The 22,144-nt window shown below is 44.7% G+C and overlaps 1 protein-coding gene across 2 annotated transcripts in view; it reads left to right on the top strand.

The window, feature by feature from the left end:
- The window catches only part of ABCA5 (ATP binding cassette subfamily A member 5), a 1,411,043-nt gene that overhangs the window by 620,693 nt on the left and 768,206 nt on the right, over positions 1-22,144 (top strand). For both annotated transcript variants that reach the window (XM_086930971.1, XM_086930972.1), the window contains exon 15: positions 8,017-8,155. In XM_086930971.1, the coding sequence (XP_086787097.1) occupies positions 8,017-8,155 (139 nt within the window). The remainder of the gene's footprint in view (positions 1-8,016; positions 8,156-22,144) is intronic.

The raw sequence follows: 22,144 nt of genomic DNA, 5'->3' as shown, positions 1-22,144 counted from the left end.
CCAAAGACTCTAGATGTTTGCCAACCTTTTTTTTTTCAAAACTATTCTTAAGTACATAATGCTCAGTGGTGGTATAGTTATATTTGGGTCAGCGTTTTCAAAGTAAAGGCATGTTTTGTTGTCTTAATACATTTCACACCATGAGATGACTTTACTTGAAACTTTCAAAAAAAGTTCATCCACTTTGACTCCCTCATGGAACGTTTTGCGCGGATCCATCAATTTTACATCTTAATTCCAATAGAAAACAACCAGTTGAACAGATTTACACCTTGTCTGGTTAAAAGTTAATACTTTACTTGGAAAGTGTGCTTTTTATGATTTTGTGTCAATCTGTTCAGCTATTTTCGAGACGTTGGCGTTGAAAATTTACTTGTGAGCATGACAGGGTTAACCCACTGAAAAAGTTAGAGATAACTGGAAGATTGTTCCCACAGAAGTTCTGAGAAACTCAAAGAATATCAAAAAAAGTTTTAAAAAAATACTTTAAAAAAATAAGGCCCTTCAGATTGGCAGAGGAAGCTTTTGCTCCTGTCGACCACTTCAGTACTACAGTACCTTAGTAGAAACCGTTTTAGAAGTACCTTCTGATTAGCTCACAGCACCGTGAAAGAAATGTTGTCTCTTGTTGCAGCTCCCCTCACAGGACTTGAGGACTCAGCCATTATACCAAGGTGTTCTCATTGGTCGCAGATGAAGTGCTTAAAAGAAAAACTGTGATCCTGAGTGTGAGGGGGACAATGTCAGTGAGTGTGGGGCATGGTCACCATGGCAAAAAATAATAAAACATTCTCCAAATATTTTCTTGTACTTTTACCGCCAATCAAATGGATAACAAATATAGCACACGCACCTGAAATGAAAAAGTAAATACAAGTTAAAGTAATCAGTGGGAAATGCAATCTTTTACCTTCTGAAAGCTAAGCTGGCTAATGTGATCACCGTATATGTTTGTATATATAACCAGTCATGGAACTAAATCCTGCTTGGCACAGTGGGGAGTGGTGACATGTACTCAAAGTGCTACAAGGTCCAAATTGCGAATAAAAGCGCTGTGAATAAGCAAGTCACCCTGAAGCTTCATATAACTCCATCAATTAAAGCCTCATATTGGCTCCCAACTAGCCTTTATATTTGCTGATCAACCAGTGGCAGGCTTATGTTTCTTTCAGGATCATGAAGAGAAGACTGGTTTCTTCATTCATTGTCTGTCTCTATCGTGGCTTCACAGCGCAGGACAAATAGGAACAAATTATAAGTATGTATCTTTGTAGAGAAGACTATGCGTCTTTGTTTGTAAGCTTATGTTATGTGTTTTATACTGTAAAAGGATAGATCCCAAGCTATCTTGCCCTATTCCCACATCCTTTGGGAGGTCAGACTTGCTTGGCAAACCAGAAATTCTATGAAATATTTTTATAAGTTTTCCTTTAAAAATACCTACAAGAACTGTGTATGTGATTAATTTATTATATAAATTGTGCTGGGAAATTCTCGGTTTTCCACCGAGTCGTAAAAATGTCAGTGGGAGGAAGAATTTTCCTTCACACCCCTGGAAAACATGCAGCTTGCTCGCTTCCCTCATGTACGAAAGTTTTAAAATTTGTCTTATGCCTCACCACTTCATATTCCACGAGCTGTCACTGATCAGGTCGTTGACCAGACCTTGTGGGTACCCGCTATTGTGTAGGCCGAAGGCTGTGTGCGGTGGTGGTTGGCCACCTACATTTCATTAGACATAGATCCGGTCCTGCTCTGCTCAGAGTTAGAGAAAGTGTGCAGATGAGGGATCGGTTGTCCGCAGGGAGTAATGCACAGGGTGCTTTTCAGGCTATGCGTCCAAATCCCCACAGATGGCATGTGCGCAAACCACTGCAGACCTGTGCACAACCCCATGCTGGAAGGTTGTAAGCAGTTTTGAATATTTGTGAGGGGTTGGGTGCAAGTTGCTAGGTACTGCAGCCCAACTACAGCTGCACACCGCCAAAGTTGAAGTGCAGGGGGTGGATTGGCCATCCATGGAGAGGGTGGCTGCCAATGTGGGGTTGGGTGTAGGGCCGGCGACCAAAACCCCGTCTGCGCATAGCCTTTGATTAGCTGTCCATGGATGGTTGGGCACTGGTTGCTCCAGGGCATATGCTCAAATTAGAATATGATAATTAAAAAAAACACAGTAATTCACAAAGGTTAAAGTGACATAATTGAGTGTGATGATAAGATCCAAATATATATTTTTTTATAGACTGAAAAAATGGATGTACCTAACTTTGTTGCCCCTTTAAACCCAACCCAAGCATCTCTTTAAATGCTATTTTCTCAAAAACTTCCAGATTACAAGAGGATGTATTCTGCGTAAAGTTCAAACTTTCTGCAAAATTTTGCGTAACTCTTTACCTTCAGCCATTTTTTGTGTATCAGAGAACAGCAACTATCATGTAAATTAACATGGGAAATCAGCAATTTGAAGGCCCATCCTTTTTCCTAGCCCCAGCCTGATGGATTGACCCGGACCTTTTCGTGAAGAAACTTAGGTTGTTTTTTGTCCGTTTTATGCAGATTTGTGATACAGCACCAAAGTTTTTGGGAAAACAATAAAATCTCATCTTCTGTGGAAAAAAGGACCTGACTACAGCTACGCAGTGGGAACCACCCCTGTGTCATTCATACATATAGGGTGTTTTGGTCAGCCCTTTTCATACATTGGTCTGCTTAAGTGCCCGTCACATTTGGCTTGCACCCAGCACAGCATACATCATAAGGAAGTGGGTCAGCCCACTTTTTCCCGTGGCTGTCTAGCATTGAGCATATGGCCTTTGTTCACACAAAGGCCCTTAATACAAGTTTGGCTATCCAATGGAACACCATATTCGTGGTGATGGTCCGCCAAAAGCATTTGGACTGTGGCAGTTGCTCCACCACCACCACAGGACTGCTGCAGTCTGAGACCCCTAATATGCTGGCAGTGCCACTACCGCAACACCAAGCATATTAGGAGTTTCCTCACTGCTGCACTTTTCATGGCGATGTGACCGCCATGAAAGGTGTGGCAGTGAGGAAACAAAGGGGGCCTGCAGGCCCACCTCTTGCCTCTGTGCCAAGGGGTGCATGCAGGGTGGCACCTGTTGCGTCCCCCTTTGTGCATGCACCCCCAGTTCCTGCAGGGCATGGACTTGATAGTCCATGGTCTGCAGGAACTTCCTTTGATTCTCCCATTGCATCAGGACCACCAAAGAACAGCCCGCCAGAGTAAAAATAAGTCATACTCCGGTGGGCAGTTGCTTATGACCTTGGTGGTCTCGGAGCGGCAGCGGGCGCTTCAAGACCATTAAAGTCATCATAAGCCCCAAGTAATACATACATAAAACATGGCAAGATCTACTGGCTTTGCCAATGATTTTTTTCCGTTGTATTATTAAAATGGGGTGTATGGCAAGGTTTAGGCCGCACTATCATGTAGGAAACTGTTTTTGTATGTTTAAATATATGTAGGGACATTAGTCTTGATGTGACAACCTGCTTCCCATTTGAACTGCTTGATCAGTATGTGTCCTGGAGCAAGAGATCCGAGTCCTGAGTCTCATGACAAGCGGTGTAGAATGTTGTTCACTGACACACACTGTCAGTGTTGTTTTTTTTGTTTGATAATCTTTGTAGTGCTAGCAGCTCCATATGTCTCTGCTGACATTAGGTGACAGGTGGATCACTGTTTGAGTTATGTAAGGCTCCCGGTTTTCCGTTTTTAAATTTTTAAATTTTTTTTTTGTTATCCTCATTTGCCATCTCGCCACCCATATCTTCTAACTTAGTCCACCACTGGGCTTTTTTATCTCATAAGCTGGTTTGAGCAGTGAGGCATAAACTCCACCTATTTTTGAGTCTGGCCATTCATCGAGCGATCTCTCTTGACCATCTGACTCATCAAGTGTGTCTTCCTCTTACTCTGTTTCCGTCCTAGAATTCCAAGTAATAAATACCAGCGAGATAGGCGCAGGCTTAATCATCGGAAGAAAACCCACAAAAAAAACATATTAAATAATGTAGTTCAGCCAAAACATGTAAGGAAAGGTACCCAAAATCCTCGATTTCTTTTGGTGTGATCTGAAATGTCTAGATTAGCCATGTACCTCATGGCTAGAATCCAGTCCATTAACACAGGGCTAGAAGGTGAGACCCATAGCTTACATATCTCTCGCGAGCTAACAACATGGCATACAAAATAAGTCTTACATTGTCATACATACTTTTGTTTTCTAAATCAAATCTCCCCGTTATTATTAATTCGGGGCTTACCTCGATCCGCAGATTCAGTGAATTGGATAGACAATTACTTACATCCAGCCAAAATTGTCTTAAATTTGGACAGAAGAGGAACATGTGTAGATCATCCACATTTGGGGTCTTACATTTCGGACATCCCACAACTCCGCCAGCTTTAAATTTGGACAGTGTGCAAGGGGACCAATATGCCCTATGGATGGTAAATAAAAGATTCTGCCTTATATTTGCAGGTTTAACAATACTGTAAAGCATAGACATTGTTTTCCGTTTTTACTGATTTTTACAGATAATTACAGACAGAAAACCGTGTTTCCTGTCTATTTATTTTTATAAGTGGAAAATACAGAAAATGTTGTTTCTTGTGGGTGACTCTCCATGCTGTTTTTCGTGATTTCTAGGACAACAGCTGAGCAGATAGCCAACATGGGAAGTAAAAAATAGGTTGAGATTTCCCTAATTCCAGGTGTATGGTAACAAATATTTGTAGTATAATGCTCATATTTACCTGTAGGGGTAGAGTTTTGCTGTATTCGGCTGTTTAATTTGCTAAAACTCGACAGGCAGCAAAGTATGAGTGCATGTTCATCAGTTAAATAAATGTGGAAATATACAGTTTTATGACTCCATATATTTACAAAACACAAAATAAATATGGATAAGTACCAATAAGATGGGCAAACAATAAATATGGATAAATACAGACGGAAATGTTTAAAAAATAAATCCCATAAAACTGGGGGCCTTAGTCATAATTATATCCCTTCATCCCCTTTAATATCTGTGTGGAGATCTCCAGCCTGACTGCGGAGTTTGTGCACACGTAAGTCTGTTTTAGTAGTAAATGTAGGAGGGACAGAGGTGAGTGGTTAGGAAATGGAATGTATTTACTACTAAATAGAAGAGGATTAGAAATCAGTAAGGAGAGGTTAAGAGAGGGGCATGCACCCATTCACAAAAAAGTAAGCCCCAAAGTTACTACACCCAAAAACAGACCAAACAGTAGTAAATTATTCCAGCCTAGAGCTGAATTAAGTCCAGCACCACACATGGCCAACACCCTCCCATGGATAATAGTAAAGATAGGGACTTACGAAATCCCCATACTAAATGGGAGACAAAAGGAGAGGTTTGGGGAGGGGCTTGCACCCACTCACAAAAGTGTAAGCCCGTTGCTATTCACAAACTGCACTTCTAAATTTACTACATCCAAAAACTGACCCAAACAATAGTAAATGACTCCACCTTTGAGCTGAAGTAAGTCCAGCACCCCACATGGCCATAGAAAATAATAGCGATAGGGACTTCCTATAGGAAATCATTTCATAATTAAATTAAAATTATTAAAATAGTTCAAAATATGAATAAATATAATTTCATGTTCAGAAAAAATTCTAAAAATCATACCAATTTGTTATTTAATTATAAAATGTTAACCTTTTTAAATTTAAACATTAATGTGACATTACATTATAATAAAATATCAATTTACCTTTAATTCTTAACTTCACATTTAATAATTAACGCATAACTTTTTTGGTTGAGATGTAAATTCATTTTTTAATTTAAGCTCTCTTTCTTCATTCAAAATTAAGGTAATAGTGTTTTAGCGTTTTGTTCTTCATTTAAAAGAAATATATAACATGAATTTACAATAATATTTTACATGAAACACTTTTTAATTTCCCTATACTTTAATGGAGGGAGTTCTCCGCAGTCAGGGTGGAGAGCCTTGTATAGTAATGTATAGGAAAATCCATTCGTTTCTTTATGGCACAGTAAGGTACACATGTAAATTTAGCTCTGCCCCGCTTTTAAGGGGTGGAGACCTGACTTTGTGAATAGCCCAAAGTAGTAAAGTTACTAAATGTGTAAGAGTAAATTACTCTTGTATATTACTCACAAGTGCAAGTTACCTTTATGAATACCCAACTCTGTCTTCAGATTCACGTAGCAACAACAATCCTCTCCCACCACCTATAAATAAAGAAGTTGAAATCTTGCACCACCACAGGCTGACTGACACAGACTGGGCTGTTCTCTACAGCTGAAGAACCGTGTAGAGAGTTGTTTGGTTCCTCACCTCTGCAAATCTGGTGGGCCATTTAAACCACAGATACTTTGATTTCTCCTGAGTTCCTGAAAATTCACATAAGAGATTACGTACAATAAGATTCTCAAACCCCAGTACAATTAGCAAAAGGAGACTCCTCTCTTAGCTCCTAGGTTAAGTTCATATAGCTGAGTCTCTAATTTCCCACATGTACCCCCTGTTTTGCATAGAACTGTAATTGTTATGAGAGAGCACTAAAATGGCTTCATACCATAGGATTTCTTTCAGTTACTGAGTATAAAGACTTTATTTAATTTTTAATCCTTTTTATAACAAGCATTGGCAAAGCAAATCGGTCTCCCTTTGCCAAAGCTTTGCCGTTGACATTATTGACCTTGCCAGTGCCGAAGGCTTTTAAAATATGCCTGCATTGGCAAAGTCAACCACGATGACCGACTATGTTAAAAGTATACTTTAAAGTTAGCTAATGTGTTGTGTGACGCAACACGAGTTTTGTCATCAGATTGCATGAGACAATGTGATGGTCTATTCCAAAGCACAGAAAGCAATGTTTTCTATACTTTCAAGATGGCTGCCGAATTGCTTGATGCAGTGTGATGATTCAACACATCAGTCATCTTGAAAGCATAGGAAATATTGTTTTCTTTACAGCTGCTGTTCATGACATAGCATGACAGCACATTTTAAAATCAACTAGCATTGGCAAACCTAAAAGCAGCTACCACCATGATGTGGGAGAAGGGCACAGGAAAATGCAGTGGGGCAACATCCAAAGCATCACTAAGGCCGCTATCTAGCATCTGGTGTGCCGCAGAGGAGAGCCATAAGGGAGGGTGAAAGGAGAAGGACAAGATGAGTGAAGGGGGCAGACAACATCAAGAGCATCCCCAACACTGGCATCCTGTATCTGGCATACCATATAGAAGCATCAGGAAGGAGGGTACCAAGAGAAACTAGGAAATGGAGGGGGTGGCAACATCCATGGCATCACCAAGGCCGTCTGCTTACATGCCACAGAGGAGTATCGGGAGGGGAGGGCCTTAGGGTAGCGATCGATGAGTTGTGGGTGAGCATGGGAAAGAGCAAGACATGGACTCTTGTGGAGTCCTAAACAATAAATGTAAAAAAGTAGTAGTTCCAGAACAAAAGGATTCATCTCATCTGTTCAAAAGCAAGGGCAAACAGGCTGTGCGTCACTGGCGGACAACAACAGTGTGGGTTGGAAAACCATCCAGTGTGGAGCAGGGATGCACGATTGATAGTAAACCATGTAATCATGAGCAAGAGCTGTCAAGAAGCCCTCTTTGTGTATACTTTTATACAGTGCTATCTTTGACATACAGCTGCATCTGTATGTTCTGCGGCCACAAAACGATAATACCACTTGGTCAATATTAAATGTCAGTGTTTCTGGAGCTACCTGAATGACACACAATACCACACCAGTATCTGAGAGTAAGCTTTGATTGTCCAGCCTGCTATATATTTGCACTTCCATCAGGTCATTAAAACTATCATACTTGGCTGAGTTAGCTCTTTCTCTCCATTGAATCTCATTCTTGAATCCGGGTATATTGTCTGTGTGTATACTGTCTATCTACTAACAGTTTGTGCTCTGCTCTTCAGTAATGCAGTAAATATGTTTTTGATTTCTAATGTTGATCTAGGTATTACTCCTAGATGAACCTACAGCTGGCATGGATCCGTGTTCACGACATGTAGTGTGGAAGCTTTTGAAACAACGAAAAGCTGACTGTGTGACAGTCTTTAGTACCCATTTCATGGATGAAGCAGATATTCTTGCTGGTAAGTCCTGCATTAGAATGTGCGTGGTGTTTAAGCTGTGATTACTGGCCCATATTGCAGTGTGACATTCATGCCCATTCTGCCTGTCTAGGAGAAGTAGGCTTATGATTTTGTTAAGCCTAAACTGTTGATACTTCTAATTTGTTTTGTTAAATTCTTACTCTTAAAATATCTATACCCCTATGCATGTAATTATACAAAGACAATACTTCCACTTTTTCTCTCAAAGGATTCCTAAAATATTGGTATGTATAATTGGTGAGGTCATGCCTCACACAACTACGGAATCTTGGTAAAGTTGTTTCTATTTTTCTATCTGCTGTGGGCTCAGTTAACAAAAACTACTTTAAACAGTTGGAAATTGCAAAGATTCACAAATAATTGGTGGTATGTAAATTTGCAGATTCCTTACATGGAGTTGGAAGTCACCGGCATAAGCTGGAAGAACCAGCTTGTAACCTGGAAATCATAGCCCTCTCTGTTAGTGACACTCTCCAGGGCGCAGGCGAATGATTTAGCTACAATTGCATACAGGAGTGGCGAGAGCAGGCAGCCTTCTCCCATTCGGATGCGTATGTTTATTGCATCGTAATGCAGCAATTGATTCTAGCAGAGGGGTTTGCGTGTAGAAAACATCTCCCCGACACCAATAGTGACGAGCACGGCAAACATGTATTTTCACTAAACCAAGTCAAATGCCTGCATCTATAAATATTTGTACACGATTTACTGTAGGATATTATTGCGAAATAGTGTGGAAGAACGTCCTTTGATTATGTGAAATTGACCTTTAAAGTATAAAACCGGACTATTCTGGGAGAACCAGACTCAACACATAGAGGGTTATTGAGTTAGCCATGATATTTGCAAGAATTTTGGTGTCTGTTATTTTTAGAATGAGAACAATTTATACAAAGAGTAATGATCTGTAGGTTAGTCAGGCTGAACGACAGTGACTACCAAAGCTTCTCACATCATGTAGCACAGTAGAGAGTAGTAGAGTGAGTAGTAGAGAGTGAGTAGTAGAGTAGTAGAGAGTGAGTAGTAGAGAGAGTACTAGAGAGTAGTAGAGAGTGAGTAGTAGAGAGTGAATAGTAGAGTAATAGAGAGAGAGTAGTAGAGAGTGAGCAATAGAGAGTGAGTAGTAGAGTGAGTAGTAGAAAGTAGTAAAGAGTGAGTAGTAGAGAGTGAGTAGTAGAGATTAGTAGAGAGTGAGTAGTAGAGAGTAGTAGAGAGTAGTCAGTCAGTAAGTGTCAGTCAATCAGTGTCAATCAGTGTTAGTCAATCCGTGTCAGTCAGTGTCAGTCAGTGTCAGTCAATCAGTGTCAGTCAGTGTCAATCAGTCAGTGTCAGTCAGTCAGTGTCAGCTAGAGCAGCTCTGCTGACCTGGTTCCCTGGCTCTAAAGCAGCTCTGCTGACCTGGTTCTCTGGCTCTAAAGCAGCTCTGCTGACCTGGTTCTCTGAATCTACAGCAGGTCTGCTGACCTGGTTCTCTGGCTCTAGAGCAGCTCAGCAGACCCAGTTCTTAGGCTACAGAGCAGCTCTGCTGATCTGGTTCTCTGGCTCTAAAGCAGCTCTGCTGACCCGGTTCTATGGCTCTAAAGCAGTTCTGCTGACATGGTTCTCTGACTCTAGAGCAGCTCTGCTGACCTGGTTCTCTCCCTCTAGAGCAGCTCTGCTGCCCTTGTTCTCTCCCTCTAAAGCAGCTCCACTGACCTGGTTTCTCTGGCTCTACAGCAGCTCTGCTGACCTGGTTCTCTGGCTCTAGAGCAGCCCTGCTGGCCTGTTTCTTAGGCTCTAGAGCAGCTCTGCTGACCTGGTTCTCTGGCTCTAAAGCAGATATGCTGACCTGGTTCTCTGGCTCTAAAGCAGCTCTGCTGACCTGGTTCTCTGGCTCTACAGCAGCTCTGCTGACCTGGTTCTCTGCGCTCACGATGCACGCACCCGACTTCTTGAAAATATATTTAAAAATAATATTTTATTTTAAGTACAAATATATTATTTTTATGAATATCTTAGATAATCTCTTGCCCTAATATGTATATTAAAGACATATACATATGATTTTGGAACATAATTTTTTTTTGCGGGAGTTGCGCACCCAGCGTGCCCCAGCACGTATATGACGTCACGCGGGACCCGCCACCGTGCAAGCATCTCGTACCGTAATGCGCATGTGTCGCGAATGCGCGGGAGCAGGATACGCGGCTGGTTGCATACCAATCGCGCACATCACGTAATATTAAATGTATATGATGTAACTGAAAAACACGCAGCCTTCACACACCGTACGCGGATCCTTCACGGCTTTTCTAAAATGCCGTCTAGAATCCACGCACCCACCGTGATGTGTACACTTTAAGTGCGCGACTCCGAAAAAAAAGTGGGAACTTTTTTTTTTTAAAGAAAATCTACATATATTAAAATAAAAAATGAAACCAAAAAAAACAATCAATATTTCAGTTTGAATTTGTTTTAAATATTTTTTTGCAATGTTCAGAAAAATATATAATGTTATTTAATGAATAAAATATTTATAAATAATTAGCTAAAACACTGTAGAAAATCAGTACAAAAAAATAGGTATAACTACTATCGCACTTAAAAATTAGCATTTAAAAAACCTTTGAAATTCACTGAAAAAACCATAGGTTTCAAAGACGTTATAGTTAGAAATTAGCTTTAAAAAAACCTTAGAAAGTCACAGAAAAAAACATAGGTGTTATAGTTAGTTGGCCATTTCACTCGTACAAAACCATAGAAATTCCTCTGTTATAGTTAGTTCTGCTAACTATAACTTGTGCGCCCGCAATGCACTAATGATGATGTCACATATTGCATCATTCATGACATGGTCAGTGACATCACTGATGACATCTCAAATGACATCACTGATGACATCAACGTGATAATCTGATACACTTCATCATACACAAGTATAACCTTTCATCACTCACTGTAAAATACAGAGTACCATATTTAAAACCATTGCCACACCAATACCAGTTTCTAAAAACCCTCTAAGTGATTCCTACATCTACACACACATCTAAACACTTACCTATAGATTCGCTCATACATGGTGTCAATGATCAATAGAACACTATTAAATATACTTATACACCTACACCAGCATACATCCTATTCACTTATGCAGTCATTCTACTCACTTATGCAAACAATTGATCATACTTACATTTACTAAGCTACACACTTATACAAACACCACTTTATTTATTCGTATAGATAGTAACTCATACTTAGTGTGTTATAAAATTACTATTACAAGTATACAGTTTTGGATAGTCACTCATACAATCACTGAGTCTTATGTATACTTATTTATATACAACTGTCACATACATTGCCTTTTATACTTCTACTTTGTTAGACATGTATCATTGAGAAATATATTTACTCATCACCATACCCATAAAGAGATTCACTCACCCAAACAACTGTTTCCACATACAGTCTTAACCTCATATACCTAGTAAATCAACTATGTACACGTCTTTGGACAGTCACACGCCTCCCACTCAACCACACACACATTCACTATCCCATACAAATACTCACTTAATTAATTAATAACTAATATCATTTCATTGGATCTTTATTTCGATGTTTTTTCAGTCATAAAAGATTACAGTAAAAATCAGTGTACATGACAAAAATAGATACAATTATCATTTCATAAAAGCAGATTAAAAATCAAATTATGCAATCACTGTGTAGATTCTCCCCTGGGTACCGCTGTGATAAGGGAACATCTTTTGGACCACATTGCTAAAAGGAACTTAGAGAGTGCAAACGCTATATGTGGTGATGTGTCAGTCTTAAAGACTCTCATTGCACCAGAGCATTTATCAAATCCCATATTCTTGTATAGGGGTACCAGCCAATACTTTCTGGCCTTTCTATAAGCGGGGCAGAAGAAGAGCATGTGCAGTTCATCCTCCTTAGTCGCGCCACATCCAGGACAGGATTTACACGTGGAAGACGACCACTTACCCACAAATGCCCCTATTGGTAATGTACCATGCCTCCATTGGATATAAAGCTTCCTTGCTCCTACTGGATAAATAACATTCAAAAACTCCTCAAAGGCATAAGAGTGTTTGAGTGTTATATGAGTGCCCATCAAGGCTCCCTCATTTAGACCATTAAGTGGCTCATAGTGGCAATTCAGGTCCCCAGCGACCAAATAGTGTATGTCCCTGCCAAGGGAGCCAAGGAAGAATGATAACTCTTCAATGGTTTTTGACTCACTGTCACGCTTGTCGGTCGTGAGTAGACCTTTACGATGGCAAGTTTGTAAAGGTTTTGCCAGGACAAGAGAACACACTGAATATCATTGGAGTGGGTCGGGATAATCTCACCCGAGCAGCCCAGGTGTAGGCCAACCCAAATGGTGAGGCCACCCGATGGGCGTAACTAATATAGACTTTCACATAGCTAGTAACCAACTTGTGTAGTAGTTTACACAAGAGATAGAGTGAAACAGGTATTCACACAGTTTAATCACTATCCCATATATTTAGTGAGACACTTTAAATTAGACACTTAAACAGGCAATCACATTGCTACTAAATCCTCCATTCAGGCACTTATACATCCACTCAGTCTTCAAGGCAGCTTGATATATATATATATACTAGCAGCCCATCCCGACGTTGTCCGGCTATGAATTGCTGCCAGCAGTAGTATATTGTTTTGTAGGATTTCGTTTTGATAGCATTTCTTAACTGTGACAGGCCTGTGAAACGCTCAGATTCACAGTGCACTGCTGATGCACTTAAGAGTGCGCGTTCGGTAGTGTGTGAACTCGAGTTTCCCTACTTTATTTTTCCTTGCAATATTATATAGTGCGAACTCAACAACATGGCATGAGCACAAGTTACATTACAGAAGAACACATTCATTTGTGGTAGGCACGGGGAGACAAAGCGATTTGCCTGGAATCACAGGATTTTGAGCCGATGCCGAGATTAGAACGTAGCTCCCCAGCTCTAAAGTTCGCAATTCTAGAACTTGTGGCGGGAGGTGTGTCTAAAAGTGTATGTCGGTGCTGGCCATCAATGAGAGATATTTACAACAAGGGGTGGTGAGGGACAGAGTCTCTGAATTAAGGCGAAAACTCTCACCCAGTCAAGAGATCAGGGCTAGATCCAACACCGTTTTTTAGCTCACTGCACCATCCCAGTTTCAGAACCTGGCTGTATGCAAATTAGTCTGTTCCTGTCCCAGTGCATGATGGGAACAGGGCAAACCAAGCTACAAAAGCCAATTCTTACACTGGGAAGGAAACAAGCTCCCGGGGACCGGTTTCTGGCATTACAGCCGTCTTCGGCCCGGTTTGCTTGAATCCTGATGGTGCAATGAGCAAGGGACTCATGTCTGAGTATACCCTTCCACGCTTAGGGTGGACAAAAATATTTACAACAAGGGGTGGTGAGGGACAGAGTCTCTGAATTAAGCAGAAAACTCTCACCCAGTCAAGAGATCAGGGCTAGATCCAACACCGTTTTTTAGCTCACTGCACCATCCCAGTTTCAGAACCTGGCTGTATGCAAATTAGTCTGTTCCTGTCCCAGTGCATGATGGGAACAGGGCAAACCAAACTACAAAAGCCAATTCTTACACTGGGAAGGAAACAAGCTCCCGGGGACCGGTTTCTGGCATTACAGCCGTCTTCGGCCCGGTTTGCTTGAATCCTGATGGTGCAATGAGCAAGGGACTCATGTCTGAGTATACCCTTCCACGCTTAGGGTGGACAAAAATATTTACAACAAGGGGTGGTGAGGGACAGAGTCTCTGAATTAAGCAGAAAACTCTCACCCAGTCAAGAGATCAGGGCTAGATCCAACACCGTTTTTTAGCTCACTGCACCATCCCAGTTTCAGAACCTGGCTGTATGCAAATTAGTCTGTTCCTGTCCCTGTGCATGATGGGAACAGGGCAAACCAAACTACAAAAGCCAATTCTTACACTGGGAAGGAAACAAGCTCCCGGGGACCGGTTTCTGGCATTACAGCCGTCTTCGGCCCGGTTTGCTTGAATCCTGATGGTGCAATGAGCAAGGGACTCATGTCTGAGTATACCCTTCCACGCTTAGGGTGGACAAAAATATTTACAACAAGGGGTGGTGAGGGACAGAGTCTCTGAATTAAGCAGAAAACTCTCACCCAGTCAAGAGATCAGGGCTAGATCCAACACAGTTTTTTAGCTCACTGCACCATCCCAGTTTCAGAACCTGGCTGTATGCAAATTAGTCTGTTCCTGTCCCAGTGCATGATGGGAACAGGGCAAACCAAACTACAAAAGCCAATTCTTACACTGGGAAGGAAACAAGCTCCCGGGGACCGGTTTCTGGCATTACAGCCGTCTTCGGCCCGGTTTGCTTGAATCCTGATGGTGCAATGAGCAAGGGAATCATGTCTGAGTATACCCTTCCACGCTTAGGGTGGACAAAAATATTGACAACAAGGGGTGGTGAGGGACAGTCTCTCTGAATTAAGCAGAAAACTATCACACAGTCAAGAGATCAGGGCTAGATCCAACACCGTTTTTTAGCTCACTGCACCATCCCAGTTTCAGAACCTGGCTGTATGCAAATTAGTCTGTTCCTGTCCCAGTGCATGATGGGAACAGGGCAAACCAAACTACAAAAGCCAATTCTTACACTGGGAAGGAAACAAGCTCCCGGGGACCGGTTTCTGGCATTACAGCCGTCTTCGGCCCGGTTTGCTTGAATCCTGATGGTGCAATGAGCAAGGGACTCATGTCTGAGTATACCCTTCCACGCTTAGGGTGGACAAAAATATTTACAACAAGGGGTGGTGAGGGACAGAGTCTCTGAATTAAGCAGAAAACTCTCACCCAGTCAAGAGATCAGGGCTAGATCCAACACCGTTTTTTAGCTCACTGCACCATCCCAGTTTCAGAACCTGGCTGTATGCAAATTAGTCTGTTCCTGTCCCAGTGCATGATGGGAACAGGGCAAACCAAACTACAAAAGCCAATTCTTACACTGGGAAGGAAACAAGCTCCCGGGGACCGGTTTCTGGCATTACAGCCGTCTTCGGCCCGGTTTGCTTGAATCCTGATGGTGCAATGAGCAAGGGACTCATGTCTGAGTATACCCTTCCACGCTTAGGGTGGACAAAAATATTTACAACAAGGGGTGGTGAGGGACAGAGTCTCTGAATTAAACAGAAAACTCTCACCCAGTCAAGAGATCAGGGCTAGATCCAACACCGTTTTTTAGCTCACTGCACCATCCCAGTTTCAGAACCTGGCTGTATGCAAATTAGTCTGTTCCTGTCCCAGTGCATGATGGGAACAGGGCAAACCAAACTACAAAAGCCAATTCTTACACTGGGAAGGAAACAAGCTCCCGGGGACCGGTTTCTGGCATTACAGCCGTCTTCGGCCCGGTTTGCTTGAATCCTGATGGTGCAATGAGCAAGGGACTCATGTCTGAGTATACCCTTCCACGCTTAGGGTGGACAAAAATATTTACAACAAGGGGTGGTGAGGGACAGAGTCTCTGAATTAAGCAGAAAACTCTCACCCAGTCAAGAGATCAGGGCTAGATCCAACACCGTTTTTTAGCTCACTGCACCATCCCAGTTTCAGAACCTGGCTGTATGCAAATTAGTCTGTTCCTGTCCCAGTGCATGATGGGAACAGGGCAAACCAAACTACAAAAGCCAATTCTTACACTGGGAAGGAAACAAGCTCCCGGGGACCGGTTTCTGGCATTACAGCCGTCTTCGGCCCGGTTTGCTTGAATCCTGATGGTGCAATGAGCAAGGGACTCATGTCTGAGTATACCCTTCCACGCTTGGGGTGGACAAAAATATTTACAACAAGGGGTGGTGAGGGACAGAGTCTCTGAATTAAGCAGAAAACTCTCACCCAGTCAAGAGATCAGGGCTAGATCCAACACCGTTTTTTAGCTCACTGCACCATCCCAGTTTCAGAACCTGGCTGTATGCAAATTAGTCTGTTCCTGTCCCAGTGCATGATGGGAACAGGGCAAACCAAACTACAAAAGCCAATTCTTACACTGGGAAGGAAACAAGCTCCCGGGGACCGGTTTCTGGCATTACAGCCGTCTTCGGCCCGGTTTGCTTGAATCCTGATGGTGCAATGATCAAGGGACTCATGTCTGAGTATACAGGATTCAAGCAAGCGGGGCCGAAGACGGCTGAAATGCCAGAAACCGGTCCCCGGTAGCTTGTTTCCTTCCCAGTATAAGAATTGGCTTGGTAGTTTGGTCTGCCCTGTTCCCATGATGCATTGGGCCAGGGTCAGACTAATTTGCATATAGCCAAGTTCTGAGCTGGGATGGTGCAGTGAGCTAAAAAACGGTGATGGATCATGCCCTGATCTTTGGACTGGGTAAGAGTGGTCTGCTTAATTCAGACACTCTGTTCATCACCACCCCCTTTTCTGAATCATTTTTGTCCACCATAACCGTGGAAGGGTATACTCAGATGTGAGTCCCTTGCTCATTGCACCATCAGGATTCAAGCAAGCCGGGCCGAAGACGGCTGAAATGCCAGAAACCGGTCCCCGGTAGCTTGTTTCCTTCCCAGTATAAGAATTGGCTTGGTAGTTTGGTCTGCCCTGTTCCCATGATGCATTGGGCCAGGGTCAGACTAATTTGCATATAGCCAAGTTCTGAGCTGGGATGGTGCAGTGAGCTAAAAAACGGTGATGGATCATGCCCTGATCTTTGGACTGGGTAAGAGTGGTCTGCTTAATTCAGACACTCTGTTCATCACCACCCCCTTTTCTGAATCATTTTTGTCCACCATAACCGTGGAAGGGTATACTCAGATGTGAGTCCCTTGCTCATTGCACCATCAGGATTCAAGCAAGCCGGGCCGAAGACGGCTGAAATGCCAGAAACCGGTCCCCGGTAGCTTGTTTCCTTCCCAGTATAAGAATTGGCTTGGTAGTTTGGTCTGCCCTGTTCCCATGATGCATTGGGCCAGGGTCAAACTAATTTGCATATAGCCAAGTTCTGAGCTGGGATGGTGCAGTGAGCTAAAAAACGGTGATGGATCAAGCCCTGATCTTTGGACTGGGTAAGAGTGGTCTGCTTAATTCAGACACTCTGTTCATCACCACCCCCATTTCTGAATCATTTTTGTCCACCATAACCGTGGAAGGGTATACTCAGATGTGAGTCCCTTGCTCATTGCACCATCAGGATTCAAGCAAGCCGGGCCGAAGACTGCTGAAATGCCAGAGACCGGTCCCCGGTAGCTTGTTTCCTTCCCAGTATAAGAATTGGCTTGGTAGTTTGGTCTGCCCTGTTCCCATGATGCATTGGGCCAGGGTCAGACTAATTTGCATATAGCCAAGTTCTGAGCTGGGATGGTGCAGTGAGCTAAAAAACGGTGATGGATCAAGCCCTGATCTTTGGACTGGGTAAGAGTGGTCTGCTTAATTCAGACACACTGTTCATCACCACCCCCTTTTCTGAATCATTTTTGTCCACCATAACCGTGGAAGGGTATACTCAGATGTGAGTCCCTTGCTCATTGCACCATCAGGATTCAAGCAAGCCGGGCCGAAGACGGCTGAAATGCCAGAAACCGGTCCCCGGTAGCTTGTTTCCTTCCCAGTATAAGAATTGGCTCGGTAGTTTGGTCTGCCCTGTTCCCATGATGCATTGGGCCAGGGTCAGACTAATTTGCATATAGCCAAGTTCTGAGCTGGGATGGTGCAGTGAGCTAAAAAACGGTGATGGATCAAGCCCTGATCTTTGCACTGGGTAAGAGTGGTCTGCTTAATTCAGACACTCTGTTCATCACCACCCCCTCTTCTGAATCATCAATGAGAGAGACCTGTGCATTTTTCAAATGGGTGGGGAAAAAATATGAGTATGTTGCTGGAGATGTGGGCTGCCGTGCCACCAATGTACTTACCGGGGGAGGGTAAACACCCATTATTCCGCAACTTTCTTTCCGCATACCAGTACTCCGCATACTTTCATTACGAAAGTACCATGACTCCGCAATGCCATTATTACGCATGGCATTACATTTTATATGCTTTTACCACGCATACATTTACATGAAATTCGTTGTGAATGCATGAATGGTAAAAGCATGTTTTTTTTAAATGTTTGGGTAAGGTAAGTATTGGTATAGGGGTATATGTTTTGGGGTACCGAGGTATATGTTTTAGGGTGTTTTGGTATTTTAAGGGTTCAGATATAGTTTTGCGTTATGGGGTACAGGGGTATTTTTAGGGTTCAGGGCTAGGTTTGGGTTTTGGGGTATAGGGGTATTTTTAGGGTTAAGGGCTAAGTTTGGGTTTTGGGGTAAAGGGGTATTTTTAGGGTTCAGGGGTAGGTTTGGGTTTTGGGGTACAGGGTTATTTTTAGGGTTCAGTGCTAGGTTTGGGTTTTGGGGTACAGTGGTATTTTTAGGGTTCAGGGCTAAGTTTGGGTTTTGGGGTACAGTGGTATTTTTAGGGTTATGGGGTAGGTTTGGGGTTTGAGGTACAGGGGTATTTATAGGGTTCAGGGCTAGGTTTGGGTTTTGGAGTACAGGGGTATATTTAGAGTTTAGGGATAGGTTTGGGTTTTGGGGTACAGGTATATTTATAGGGTTAAGATGGGTTAGTGTTTAAGGGTGTTGGGGTGTTTTAAGGAGTAATGGTGGGTTATGATTATGGGGTGCAGGGGTATTTAAAGGGAGCAGGGTGGGATTAGCACACAATATGAGACATGGCATGAAGGGCGGAACGTACCACACGCCCCCAACGTGTGTCACGCCCACAGCACAAGGCAGACACGCCCACAAGGGACTACTTTGCTGGCAGTTATTTTACCTTTTAAATGTATATGGTGGGCGTCTGCATAGCCTATGTCCTTCTGCTTCAACTGCCCTTTCCAACGCTGTATTGGGTGTTGTGATTGGTGCTGTGGTTCCTGAGATTACCCGCCTCAAAGGTTTGGGCTCTCTTTATTATATTAGTATGGATATATAAACTGAAAAAACCATAGGTTTCACACATGTTATAGTTAGCTGGACATTTCACTCCTACAAAACCATTGAAATTCCCCGGTATAATTAGTTCAGCTAACTATAACTTGCGCGCCCGCAATGCACTGCTGATGACGTCACATATTACATCACTCATGACATGGTCAGTGACATCATTCATGACATGACTGATGACATCACTGATGACACATCCAGTGAATGTGTGTTTTGCTGAAAAATAAATATGTTTTATATATGTATATCTAAAAGTCGATGGAGAATAAATGGGTAAATAAGTGTCTAAATGGATGGTTTTAAAAAAAAAACTGATTGGTTAATGGACTTTTCTGAAAGAGACACGTTAGTGATAGATTCCTTACCTTCGAATATCCCCAGGCGTCAGACTGGAACCGGAAATTTTTGCGTAGCAGTACCCTTGTGCGTCGGTCTGCGGCTCCGCGTGCGTCGTGGGCGCCATGATGACGTTGTCGGAGTACTTAGACGCCGCCTCCGCGTGCTGACGTCAGTTCTTCTTTTTTCCGCGCCAGCAAGCGCAGATCTGGAAAAAGCAGTACTTTAGTCACTTTTTGACTAGTCTTTTTGATCTCTTCTGATCATCTTTCTCGAGTCTTGCGACTCTGGACGGTTCCTAGGGATGCCTGGTTTCAAGCATAGCGAGGATTGCGACCGAACAATGTCGGTCACGGACCCTCACCGTCGGTGTCTCCACTGTCTCGGCGTCGACCACGACGACAAGGCCTTCCCCGACTGCCGGGCCCTGACTTCGAAAGCTAGGCGAGAGCGGTCCCACAAGCGACTCGAACTCCGGCAGTCGGCCCCGTGCCGCGAGAGGTCTCGGTCCCACAGGAGGTCAAGGGACAGGTCGCGGGGTCGGAGCCATCACAGCTTCGAGAGTCGGCCTCACTCCTCCGGGTCGAAGTCATCGTCAGGTAAGAAACACAAGTCGAAGAGACGTCATCACTCTTCTGACTCCCCCCGATGCTCGCACGACGCGGCCGGGGGTTCGGGTTACACCGCCCACGCGGCTCCGTCGGAATCGCAGGTGCCGCGTCCTGCTCCACATCTCCGGTCCCTGGGCAAGACACGACGCTGGAGGAGAGCGAGCGCTTCCTCATGGCCATGAGGTCCCTCTCTCCTCCGACGGGCTCTGCGGCGCCTTCAGGCCCAGCGGACCTGTCTGGGGCCCCTAGCGGGTCGGGGGCTTCGGCCCCGACGCGTGCTTCGGCCCCGACGCCGCCAGCGCCTACGGGCCCGGCACCGCAGGGCTCCACTGGATCCGCTTCGGGATCCGGGTCGTCGCCGGTTGACCTAACGACCTCACCGGTGCTGGTCCCTCAGGTGTCACCTCCGGCGCCGTCCTCGGGCGGCGCCGTCCCCGATGCCTCGCTCGCTCCGGTTCCGGCGTCGGAACGGCGCCGCTGGGTGCCGCTTTCGACGCCGCTTGGGGAGTTTAGCTTCTATGAACCGGCCTCATCGTTTGACAACCCTGACTATCAGGGGATGGGTGAAGAGGAGTATTGAGAGGGGTGTGAGGACCCTCTGACCCGAGGGTGTCAGTCTTAAAGGGGACTGGACAGGTGGACTTGGGGATGCCAGTGGTCTGGACACATCTCCAGACACTGGTTTGGCTCACCTTCTACCGTGGCTACGGAGGAGGGGGCAACCTACAGTGTGGTGTTGATGAGGGCGGCCAAGGCCTTGGGCCTTGAGCTCTCTGTCGCGGCTGTGAGGACTAACCTCCTCACTGAGGTCCTTAAACCACAGTCAAGCTCGGCCGAGCCTCTGCAGCCGTTTAATGAGGCCTTGACCAACGTTCTTTTGGGCACTTGGTCCAGGCCCGCTACGTGTTCGCCCGTAGATAGGAACGTGGCCAGACGCCACCGCCCGGCCCCGGGCGACCCATGTTTCCTGTCCACCCACCCCACCCCGAGAGCCTGGTCATCCAGGCATCCAATTCCCGGACCCCATTCCCGTCGGCTCCGCCGGACAGGGAATCCAAGAGGTATGAGCAGTATATATAATAATTATTATAATATAAAATATTCTATCTGGTGTGGGCTGGATACCACTGACTTACTAGGTAGAGCGATGGCAAGGACAGTGGCGATTCGTCGCCACGCCTGGTTAAGGTCCGCCAACTTTTCGGCCGATGTCCAAAACACATGATGGACATGCCGTTTGATGGCTGTCGCCTTTTTGGCGACAAGGCAGACCACGCGCTTGAGCGCTTTAGGGACTCCAGGGCTACGGCCAAGTCCTTGGGCCTCTCATCCCCGCACCAGCAAACGGGTGCCTTTCGCTCCTTTCGTGGCCAAGGAAGTGGTGCCCCCACACGTGCTGCCAGCCACGCACCGCAGACTAACATCCAGCGCGATGGCGGCCGTGGAAATCACCGCAGAGGCGGTCTGGGACAACGGCGAGGCCAGTCCACACCCTCCCCCGCAGCATCCGCCTCAAAACCCTCCTAGCCCGTGCTTTTCGCCCCATGTGACGCCAGTGGGGGACAGGGTTCGCCATCACCACTCCCACTGGCGCACTGTCACGTCGGACAGGTAGGTGCTGCAAATCGTCCGAAGGGGCTACTGCCTCCCCTTCGAGACGACCCCTCAAGCCATGTCACCGCAACACCACCGCGTATCGGGGGATCATTAGCGGCTTCTGCAGGAGGAAGTTTTGGCCCTCTTGGCCAAGGGGGCCATCGAGCGCGTTCCTGGGCCAGAAGTAGGATGTGGTTGCTACTCCCACTACTTTCTGGTACCCAAGAAGGGCAAAGGGGGCCTACGCCCTATGCTGGATCTACGGAACGTCAACGGCTTCCTCCAGAAGGAGAAGTTCAAAATGCTGACTCTGGCTCAGGTCTTAGCTGCCCTGGACCCAGGAGACTGGATGGTAGCGTTGGACTTGCAGGACGCTTATTTCCACATCCCCGTCCTGCAAGCCCAACTGCGCTACCTGC

Source organism: Lissotriton vulgaris, chromosome 7, assembly GCF_964263255.1.
Source record: "Lissotriton vulgaris chromosome 7, aLisVul1.2, whole genome shotgun sequence".
Lineage (NCBI taxonomy): Eukaryota > Metazoa > Chordata > Amphibia > Caudata > Salamandridae > Lissotriton > Lissotriton vulgaris.
The sequence above is the reverse complement of the archived record's forward strand: the minus strand, read 5'-3'. Positions and strand labels throughout refer to the sequence as shown.